The sequence below is a fragment of the Falco cherrug genome, chromosome 3 (genome assembly GCF_023634085.1).
Source record: "Falco cherrug isolate bFalChe1 chromosome 3, bFalChe1.pri, whole genome shotgun sequence".
In the NCBI taxonomy this organism is placed as follows: Eukaryota; Metazoa; Chordata; class Aves; order Falconiformes; family Falconidae; genus Falco; species Falco cherrug.
In genome coordinates this window covers 51,868,349-51,880,404 of record NC_073699.1, presented here as the reverse complement: position 1 = coordinate 51,880,404, position 12,056 = coordinate 51,868,349, and the positions used below count along the sequence as shown (strand labels likewise).

Genomic DNA, 12,056 nt, shown 5'->3' with positions numbered 1-12,056 from the left:
GGTCTAGTATTGTATAACTGTGCAATTACTGTTAATAAATACTCCTTGGACTAATTCACATCATGCCTTAGAACCTAGTGTTGGTGGGAAAATTGTTTATGGCTTCAGATAGCATAATAATTTGTGTTAATACCACAAATCAAATACAGTTAAATGACATTCTCATCGGCACTGTCTGACAGCTAGGCTTGCTGCAAGCCTTTCTTTTTCCTGCAAGGCAATGAATCTCTGATGCTGACAATTTGCTTGAGAGCATCCCTTCTTTGCAAATGCAGGAAATATTTCTGAATTACTTTTCAGGTTATGCTATTTCACATTCAAAGTCTTGGCCAAACATATTTGCCTTGAGCTCTATTCTTCTATTTTTGTAATATTATTGAAAACACTAACATAGTTTAAAAAAAAATAAAACCAAAACAGAAATGATAAATACTTACCACTTGGCTTATATCATATCCCCAAGGAAGAAAAAGAACTCCTGTGTTATATTTCTCCCAGTGTGAACACATAAAGTTAAACAAGACAATGCTTAAATATATATACATTGTATATACAGAAACTCCAGTCTTCCCATTGTCACGGGAACAGACAGAAAAAAAAGAAAGCACAAAAATGGAGGTAGCCCAGCTATCCAGCCCATGGTCAAATAATTCTCCTAGAGGAGTACTGGACTGAGTCCTTCGAGCATGTTTCCCATCTATAGAGTCTATAAAGATTGAGAGAAGAAAAGAAACAAAGAATTAGAGCACAACAAAAGGCGTAACTTTCTTCACATACACTTCACAACTGCCATATATAACACAGCAAAAATACACCAACGACAACAAACTGAAGCACAACAGTCCCTTCAATACCAACACGTTAGGATTGCTCGTAAAACATTTGCCTCAGTTATCAAGTCACTTTTCTGTCCTTACCTCAACTCTTCAAGCAAATGCCACCTTCCTTATAAGCTTTAGAAAAGACATTCAGAATTACTTGTCCCCAGCGGTCTTTCAACACTTTTATGTCAGTCCCTGCAATCAGTTTCTCAATGAAAGTGCTGAGAAGCATCCATAGGGCTTCTCACCTGTCCCTTGGTGTTGTGGACCCCCTGAGACTTCAGACCCCTTGTGGGGTAGATTCACTACGGCATTTTTTGAAACAGTGTGGGCAGCAGGACTGGGGCAGTGACCGTCCCCCTGCACTGGGCACTGGTGAGGCCGCACCTCGAACACTGTGTTCAGGTTTGGGCCCCTCACTGCGAGGGGGACACTGAGGGGCTGGAGCGTGTCCAGGGAAGGGCAGCGGGGCTGGTGAAGGGGCTGGAGCACAAGGCTTATGAGGAGCAGCTGAGGGAACTGGGGCTGTTTAGCCTGGAGAGGAGGAGGCTGAGGGAGACCTCATTGCTCTCTGCAGCTCCCTGACAGGAGGTTGTAGCTGGGTGGGGGTCGGTCTCTTCTCCCAGATAACAAGCAGTAAGACATGAGGAAATGGCCTCAAATTGCACCAGGGCAGGTTTAGTTTGGATATTAGGAAAAATGTCTTCACTGAAGGGGTTGTCAAGTATTGCAGTAGGCTGCCCAGGAAAATGGTAAAGTCACCATACCTGGAGGTACTTAAAGATGTGTTGATGTGGCATTTAGACATGGTTTAGTGGTGGACTTGGCAGTGCTAGGTTAGTGGTTGGACTTGATGATCTTAGAAGTCCTTTCTGATCTAAATAATTCTATGACTCCAAGAACACCTTACTGTTAAGGTGAGTTATGTATTGATCACTTTTAATACTTAAGTGCTTGAAAGATGTCCAAACACTGTACTGGATCTCACTTTAAGGATGCAGTTGGATGGTATGGCTTGAGCTGATCTGAGAGTTCACTGCTGCTGAACAGGGAAGGACCCGCATCCTGCTCAGTGGGTGGAAAGACAGCACACATTACATCTCTTTCCAGGTCACTGAACAGGACTGGTGCTGTGGAAAAGCAAGGGAGATGGCACAAGGGAGGGGTGGTGGATGCAGGGAGGAGAAGGAGGAAGGAAGGAAGCAGCTGTAACCTTTCTCAGTTGTGTTACCAAACCGTACCCTTAGTCTTTTCTCAGAGATTGTGCTGGTGAGAAATAGAAATATTTTCTCCTTGAAGTTAAGCGTAATTATGCAGGATGAACCTCTTAGGAAAAAGTACATAGGACCAACCTTACAGATTGTTTACTGTTATCCTGAATCTCAAAATAACATGAAGAATTCTTTTCTTTTTAATATTACTTGGCAGGTACTATAGCCAATGATTATTAGCTATTGATAGCATTAGTAACCCAAAACTGACTAGAGATACAACTCAGCAGAGTGAGACCAAAGACTCCACAGCTGCTACAGATCATATGCTACTTACTTTTCCAGATTATTTGGCAGTACTCTGAGTTTTGTTTAATGTAAATATACTTCAGGGATCTAAACCAGGAAAACATGGGATTTCATTTTGTACAGATTTTAGTCTATCTCCCTATTGTAATACCTAAGCAGCTGTGAGATATCCTCTGCTCAAATACAAATCTATTGAGACAGTTCTCACAACTCTAAAAGTTAAAGATCTCATAGAGGATTTTTAATATGGCTTGTCCTCTTCTAGAGCTGCATTCTCGCTCTCTTAACACCATTGAATTGTCGGCATCTTACTGAAATGTGTAGAAAGAAAACTATATAAGCTTGAGGTTACTTGAATAGTGTTGCTATAAATGTAGAAACTCTTCAGTCTGTTAAAGGCTACTTCTGAAAATTAACTAGCAAATAGATATGTAATCATCCCTAAAAAGTTTATGGTCTTTTATATTTCAAGAACATCTATTGCAAATCAGAGAGCATTTAGTTATTAGGGTAATATTTAAAAAAAAATGAGAACGATAGAAGATTTGTCTGTTCATAAATTATTTTAGGTCGTCACAAAAGAATATTGACATCGGATGTAAACTATGTATATCACAGTGAAAGAGTGATTTTCATTTTGCAGGAACTTTAGTTTTACTAAAAAGATTTTAGGCTTATAATGGTGTCACGAAATACGGTACTTTTAATTACACTAGACATGGAGAAAAATACAGGAACTGTATAACACATAAGTAAAATCGGATCTTTTAGATTTTAAAAAGTAAGATTTAAAAAAAAAACACCCCCCCACACACATTTTCCATGGGGTTTCACTAGCTTTTTAAGAAACTGAAAATATTTTGGTTTAGGTTTCAGTCCTAAATCACACACACCAGCAACAGCGTATGTTCAATAGTGGACATCCTACACTGCCATTGCTTTAGAATTCTTATGTTATGATTTTGTCTCATAAAGGTTCATAAATCTTCAGTTTTATTAAAGTTCATATAATATTTAAATAGAGGAATTCAAAAAAACAGCAAAGAGTACTCCACTTGACGGTGAGGGAGAAGATACCAAACCACCTTAACAAAGAGGGGAAAAGAGAACAGCATGCTAGGGAATTTGGAGAGAGTAACTGTCATTAAAAAGAAGCTGAGTGAGATTAAAGCTGCATAGTTGGTTAGTTATTATGGCTCTTTGCAGTCTTTCAAAGGGACAACTTTGGCCATGCAGAATTAAATCTGAGACTAAATATTTCATGAAGTGGCTTGGACAGCAGACATAAAAGTCTACATATATATCAGTTCATTATAGCTTTGACTGTCGACACTATATTCCTTGTCATCCAAGTATTAGGAACTATAGGCCTCACTTGCAAGTAACATCTACATTAAGAACCTCAGAAACTGAATTTCCAATGAGCTTTCTGGGGTGTCAGACACTAACAGCTCCAATATGTAATTCCTATTTATGAAACAACAGCCACTTCATTAAACTCCATATAATTACATACAGAGAAACCGACGCTTCTGATAATGATTATAGAGAGCTATTAGGGAAATCTGACTGGTAGTAAGCTTCAAGGGATGGTTGTCCCAGTGATTTTTATGGCACAAATACAAAGAAATACTGGACAAAATAATTGTGGCACAAACTTGCCACTGGAATAGAAATGCCAAGGCATTTACAGTGCAGGGGGAGGTGTCGCACAAGGGGATACCCCCAGGTAAATCAAGATGGCTCTATGTGCATGGGTCTGATACCAGAAGTGGCCAGCATCTTTGCACAACACTGCAGCGTACATCTAGAAGACATTAATGTCTAGTCTGCATATGATAAGTATGGCACACAAATGTATGGCTACTCTCTGCAGTGCAGGGCTTTATAAGATCCAGCTCCAAAGAGAGGGTACCTCTACACAGCACAGGGCAGTCCGTGTAAATATACCACCTTGAGTTCCCCCCCCCCAAATTAACTCTGTTCACCACATTGTGGAGTGACTAGTTTGGAATGAGTTAGCTTTGGAAGAGAAAGCAAAATAGCTATGGTAATGTGGATCTCACTCCCAGATCTGCATCAGTTCAGATCTATGTCTTCACACCACTGCACTGCAAGGTGCGTTTTCCTTTTTCTCTGCTTTGCCTGTATTTTGCCTGTCTTTGAAAGCACCTGTGCTTATGCCAGTGTCAGGGAGCTTCTCAGAATGTCACCATTGGAAGCCACAGACTTTTATGAAAACCAACAGCAGTGACTGCAGCTACATAACGATTTCCATTGCTCCTCTAAAACAATTTGCACTTTCGACAGGGATAAGTGCTACAGTCATAGAACTTCTAATATATAATTAAAAGTGCTGTTGTTTGGGGGGGGGTTGAGTTTTATGGATTTTTTTGGCTTTTTTTTTTTTTTTTAATCTCAGAGAACTGTCTTGGAGAGAGATCAATAATTTATCCACGATGCCTCTTCATCTCAGTATCAGCGTTAGCGAACTAGTAGATAAAACTACATGAAGACATCAGATGTGTAAATTATTTAGTTGTACTTTACCTAAAGCATAAGCACAAAAGGTGGTAAAAGCACTGAACAGCCACACCCAGGTGGGAACAAGTCCAGGACTGGTACCTGAAACAAATCACGTAGTGAGTCAGCGTAACAGTGGTTAACATCAAAGAAATCCACCAAGATAGGCATATATATACAAACAGGCTGCCACTGATCTGCCCACTAAGTCAAACAGACTGAAATAGTTGGGTTTGACCTCAAGTTGTCAGTGAGCTTTATCAAAGAAGCAATGATCAGGCTGCTAGAATGTGTTCACACCATAAAGGAGAGAAGATAAGGCAGAGGTTTTTTGGTCCTGAAATTACTCTAGTACTGCACAAAATAATGATAGTAACCCCCGCAAAAATTTTCACAGGTCATGGGAAGAAGACTATCCAGCCACAAATTAGTTAATGTTTATGTAATAGCTAAGTATTAAAAAAAATGTACCTTTCAAGCATGATGATTATTATTAGTGCCAGTGTGGGGTTTGTGTAGCACTTTTACCATACAGATGGAACAGGAAATTTTTGTCCTTAGGCTAGGACAGGTATTAGCACCTTTTTTTTGTCCTTGAAAAAAAGGAAAAGAAAGCTGAATTGGACAGAACCCAGGGTTCTGTTATTGCTCTGCTGAGACGGTTATTGCTGTTCTTTTAAAGAAATCAATCCTTTTTCCAAAAAGCATCCTATTTAACTTAAACATAATGCAATAAGGACTACACCAGCACTAAACAACTGTAAGTGCAAAGCCCTCTCAGCTTTCTGGCATTGGCATCGAACACAGGGAATACTTGGACACAGAGGCGTGCCCTTGCTGAACAGGGAGATGCAGCACCTATAGCAGTGCCCGGATCACCTTTTTCTCCATACCTCATATTGCCACTCCGAAAGAAAAGATGGCAATTCCTGACTCCTAGCTGCGAATTTTCAAACTGTAGAATGAAAACCAGCTGTCCAGGAAATTAAGTCTTTTATTCCTGATCCTAGGTATGGGATTGATATATGATACTCAAAAGGCTCATTAGGTTGCATGAACTTTTTCTATTGATTGGGAAATGATGGGCGCTGTTCTCGTGTGGAATCAAGAAGAGGCTTGCAAACTACACAAGAGGTCTCAACTCTAACAGACTTAATCACCATTTCAAATGTCTTCAAGTTCAATGTGTATCTACTGGGAATGTGTCAAGATAAAACTACCCCACTCAAAGGTCTGTGCTGGATGCTCTTTTATTACAGAACTTGGTAAATATCAGTGGCGTTGATTAAAAAAAGCAAGTGTTTAAAGATGAGGCCAGATAACTACATAACATGCTGGTCCTGAAAACTTAATGCTCATAGAGGATTATTTTTGAACCAAAACTGCTAGCAAGTATCCATGCCTCTAGAACTGTTGTGACAAATCATAGAATCATTTAGGTTGGAAAAGACCTTCAATGCCAAACAGTACCTCCTGAACCTAATCACAGGGATAAGAAATTAAAGGCAGCAAAAAAACCCAAACATAATTGTTTCTGAAAATAAAAGTGTTAAGTCTTCACCAAATCATCTAGTTTAAAGAAAAGCTAGGCTGTTTATATATCACCCAGGAGATGCTTAATACTTTCTGTAGGCTCCAACACCTGGTCTGAGAAGCCCAGAACTGAATGCATCCCTACACTGAGGAGCAATCAGCTCCAGAAAGCATTTGACTTGGTGTGCCATGAGCAAATAATCGCCTTGGACTTTGAAAGTCAGAATTGCAAGAGACATTTATTTAGAAACTATTTCTTCTTTGTCTAGAAGCAGTCTTGAATGGGGGGAGGTGTGATTAATGAAAGGGAAATTAACTCAACCAGGCACAGGTTTAGGTATTAGGAAACATGAAACCAATGAAAACGTTATGAAGAACATTAGGGTAGTTTTTGGCCCTGTATTCAAATCCTGAAATACACTTTTAATAAAATGAGGTATTAATAGACTTCAAGTAGCACATGCTGAAAGCCATATTTAGGGATGAAATTAAATAGATTTTTCAATAAAATTATCTAAATTTATAATGCCAGGTGTGAGGTTAGATCCTCCTATATGCACATGGAGCCTCATTAATGAGTAGAGGATTCAAGTATCTGATACCTCCTCTGTATCATTCAGGAGTATGACATAAGCAGCTCACTAATTACAAAAAATAACAACACGAAATTATTTACCTGAGGCAGTGTAGTCCCAGTCATAAAAAGATATTAGAAAATAATTAACTAAAATCATGACAAATCCAGAGAATGTTAACAGGTTGGGAGCAATCCACAAAGGCACTATCTGTTAAAAAAAAAAAAATATCTAAGAAGTAGTATATTTCAAATCATCAGACCTATTTCAATTAAATATTTTATATTTTTTATCAGGAAAGGAGAAGCCTGTATACAACACCAGCAGTGGTCAGATTTGTGCATATTTTCCCATTTTCAAATTAACATACATTTTTCATTTCTGAATTTTATTTTCAAATGTAATCCTTTTGCCTGATCTTTGTGACTGCAGTAAAAATGTCATTTAAAAATGTTGTATTTCCTGTGTTATACATTGTCCTTATTTTCCGAGTCACTGAGGAATGCGTCTTGTGATTACGTGTATCGCAACTGAAAGAAGGCTGCAGCACCCCAGTGTGGTAAATCAGCATCCACATGGCAAGTTTTTTTAAGCATTCTATTCCCACACTATAATAGGGAAATCTCTTCTAAAATATGTCGATATTTTCCAACTCTAAACATCAACTAATATGAGACACTGAGTGCATTACAGTTTTAGATTCAGAAGATCTCCCTGTTACAAGCAGCTCCCTACTTTAGATAGTAACTGTCTGCAGGGTCTCCCTCTGTAGTCGTAAATTATAAACACTCCATTAATTCATTTTACTTTGTAGAGTGCTGAAAAGGACTCTGTCTTCACCTAAGCCTCTAATTCTTTATCCTGTTAACCATTCTCAGCTCTGCTTTCCCTGCGGTTTTAAGGTATTCTTACACTGCAAGAGGGATCCCTTTTGGTAACATCTTCCCACGAAACAGTTTCTTCCAAATTTAGACAGAACATATTTGCAGAAATACTAATTATTAACCACTACCACCACTCAAACACAGTATCAATATATTCAAAATATAAACATACCAGAGGCTTATAAACAAATTCTTTGGACTGTTTAAGGACTGAAAAGGTACATGAAGTACTTTGACACAGTAAAATATTACAAAACAATATTAAAGAAATAAGTTAAATTTAAGTTTTGAAATCAAATGTTTTGTCAATTTCTTCGGTCCGGCTAGATGGACAGGCAGGTGAATACATATTAATTTATATACATCTTTATATTTCCTCTAGCCTATTACTACATGAAAAAAATGCATATAGAATTTGAATGCTTGGACTGATTAATTATCCTGACTAGATCCTCTTTTTCTACCATTGAACAATTCACAATATCCAGGAGAAACTGTGCAACTGATGTTGTACAGTGTAAGCTTTCAAAAATCAGAGGAAAATTCCTGAATATTTTTCAGTTACATTTCTTAGATCTTTTCTTTAATAATGTCGGGGAAAATATTAAATCTGATAGTTGCTTTCCTTATGACCAGGATTTTATCACTAATTTTAAAATATTTTATGTCAGCTTTTACAATATTTAAAATACATCACAGAATGCATACAGTTACAGTAAAAAAAATTAACATACCTATCATTCTCAGCCTTCAGAAGCCCAACTCTAAATCCCTAGGAACAAGTGACAGCAAATGTTCCCTGAAGCTCCTTTAGGAGAACACCTAACGAAGGACGAAGCCTTCACTGCATGGTCCCCTCTTCTTACATTGACTGCACATCCAGCATGCACTGACAGTGGCACATCTCCTAAATTTGCTACCTGGGGATGCAGAAACCTTGTAAGATGGAGGCTTGGTATGAATCGCCTGCTGTGGAATTTATCTGATGTCTGTGACCTTACGTGAAATAAGGACAGACACTGAAGAAATTCTAGACTGGCATCTTTTAATCTAAAACTTGCATCAAAATAGTGCATCAAGGCAACCTGTGGATGAACCATTTACATGGATATATAGATGCCATCCAATGTATTGTTTTAAAATGACTGATTTCTCCTGTACGACTCATAATAATTGTTGACTATTAAATGAAGTGTAGCGCCATAAGTGTCTGCTTTCTAATTAAGCTCATCATTCTAAATAGTCACAATGTTATTGTTAAGTTATTACAGGAAATAATCTATGCTTACACAGTGCAAACACGAAGATGTTATTTTAACCCACTTTCTTGGTAACATCATGCATTTTAAGAAGGAATTCATCAAAGGATGTTGTTATATTTGCAACCCCTTCAGTTCATAGACATACCATGAAAAACAGTTACAGGAGATCTATCCTCAGGAAAACAGCCTCTCCTGCAGTTAAACCCCTACATGCACTCTTGAACCTTACTGAACCTAATCTGTCTAGGTATTTGGAAAGTATTCCAGTTGCAAAATCCCTTTTATTATATTTAATGACCCTTATTCTTTTGGTTGACATTATGCTACCATCACCCTCTCTCACAATTCAAAAATTACCGGGTGTTAAAAGATTAACTTCTTACACATGTTGGGAAAACACAGCCTGAATTTACTAGTATCCTATAGAAGGATATGTTACAACCTTTATAATCTCATTAACAAACAGTAGAAATCTAACACACCAATGTGCTACATTATTAATACAACTGGAGGTGCCACTGGCAAGAAACACATCTGCTCTCCGGCAAAACCATTTTATGCTTGAACCTTTTAAAAAACTTTCAGTTCCACAAAATACTAACTGATTCCTGTTTTAAAGGCTCTACATCCATTTATGCTAAAAGCCTTAATACAAACAGCAAATGTTTTAATATATGAACCATCTATTTGGATAATAAATGCTAAAATACACATATTTATATAAAGCTCTATTCAAACTTGAAATATTCCTTAACTAAGTCCCTTGAGACCGTGAAAATTCTAATCATATCCAATTCTAGTGATAAAATCGAAGTTCATAAAGGCAATGGAGAGGGGGTTAATTGACTTCAGTGAAGCTGGCACACACCTGTGTATCCCAGTGGGGTTTCCTCCTTTTCCTCTCATTGTCCTGCACAAATTTGATTTCTCATGAATACAAATAGAGGAGGAATATTCAATTTGTGTAGCAGCTAAGTAATACTACCCATTATCTGTCAGAGATCACATGATTGTGTTTTATTATAAAATACAAATCTTAATTAAAGGCAAAAAGACAGAGCTCTGAATTCATTAAAGATGAAATACATACATCTGCATAATCAGAATAGTTCTAAATGACATGTAAAGAATGTTACTCTGTAGTTTCACATAGGTGTTACTATAGTTTCATACAATGTGGAAAAGCCACCATGGACAGGAGTTACCTCAGAGTACTTCAAGCCCATTACAGAATCCAGACATGAAACATTACCATTCACTTTCTGCTTTAGCACCACATTCAACATGTTTCTGAAGCACATAAATACAAAAATCACACTTAAACTGACACAGGCACATGACAATATAAGAAAGATGTCCTTGGAAAAGGAAAGAGAGGAAGGTAATGCTTAGGATTTCCAGGAGAATTTCTAACTTAAATGCACAAATTCTTTGCTTTCCTAGCATCCCCACCACAGGTAAATGAGCAGGGTTATGACAACGTGTTTTCAGTTCTTACGTGTGTCACATCCCAGCTCATAAATTCCCACATCTTCTCTAATGTCAGGCTCTTCTTAATTTCTCATAACATAGGAAACATCTTCCAATGAATTCTGTGTTATGGAATACAGAGAAATGTGTTGCTATTCAGACTAAACTGACCTATGAGAAGCCAGACCCAAATCCCAGGACTCTGTTCTCATAGATTTGATTATTTTATTTTTTTTTTCATGGCTCTGAATTTTAGGTTGATATTTTTAACTCCTCTAGAATATGGTAAAAACAGTCCCTGTGTAATGTTTATTTTCACCCGATTAGAAACTAAAACTAATTGATTCATATCTGCAAATGGGCATATAAGGATGTCTGAACTGAGAGAAATTATTTTTCCCAGTAATCAAGAAACACACTTTACTATCCAGTTCTGAATGAACATATTAGATGCAATGTATCCTCTTTAAAAATTACCCCACCTTTATTATATCTCCCTATTGCAATGCACTGTTCTATTTAGATAGAAATAACATGATACATTGTAAAATGTAAATTCAATATTATATGCTAGATCACAGATTATAGTCTAGAGCATGCTCATAGCCCAGTTATAATGCTTACAACAGGTAGAAGCTATAAAATATCAATGATGAGTGAATGCATTCAAAGCTTCTCCTACTAAAAATAAGACTTTATCACATTTATTACAATACCACTGTTTTACTTACACTTCAAGAGAAAAAAAGTATTTTGGGGGGAAGAGATGAGAAGAATTTTCTTGGATTGAGTTTGGAACAACAGTCACTGCCACACCTGGTTTCAGTATTCCAGCCAGGAAACAAACCATTCTAGCAGCTTCCATTCCTACTAATACTTTACAAATAATTAAATTTTGGCCAATAAGTTTGGTGTTGTCCCAGTTCTCTAGGAGCAACCAAGGTGATTCTACTGCAATTCCCATTACATGCTGCTTTGACCTCTGCAGCTGAGAATTCCCAGCTCCTCTGCAGGACTCTGATTTTACCTGGCAGTATCTTTTAACATTAGAATGCCTACTTCTAGAAAAGCTGAGAGCATTATAATTTCCCTTTAAACACTTGTGATACACCCTTGAAAATAATCCTGTAAGGCTCTTGCAGCAGGAGACAAAGCAGAACATTCATTGGTGTATCTTCAGGGTTCAAACCAAACGAAACACCAAGGTACAGGCAGCACCTGCACCCACTCCCAGCTTTTGAAATAGGTTTTCAGTCCTGTGCTCTGGTTTGGGTTCTCCTCCAGCAAGAAGTGAACAAAATCATGCTTACCTAAAATTTAAGGAGGTTTAAAAAAATCTAAAGAGGTCACATTTTAATAGGATCTATCACCCTGTCCTACACAGATGGTCAAGAATGTTGCTTTTCTTCTGGGAAAACCCTGCAACCATTAGAAAAACTTCTCTCCAAAGGAGGCTTTTCATTGATAA

At 37.6% G+C, this 12,056-nt stretch overlaps 1 protein-coding gene across 2 annotated transcripts in view; it reads right to left on the bottom strand.

The window, feature by feature from the left end:
* Positions 1-12,056, bottom strand: part of LOC102051967 (ethanolaminephosphotransferase 1-like) — a 57,757-nt gene that overhangs the window by 28,391 nt on the left and 17,310 nt on the right. For both annotated transcript variants that reach the window (XR_008731276.1, XM_055704328.1), the window contains exons 3-5: positions 7,074-7,182; positions 4,892-4,966; positions 438-706 (exon numbers count right to left, since the gene is read on the bottom strand). Coding sequence is in view for 1 of the 2 variants with exons in the window: in XM_055704328.1 (XP_055560303.1) it covers positions 438-706; positions 4,892-4,966; positions 7,074-7,182 (453 nt within the window). In the remaining variant the exon portion in view is untranslated. The remainder of the gene's footprint in view (positions 1-437; positions 707-4,891; positions 4,967-7,073; positions 7,183-12,056) is intronic.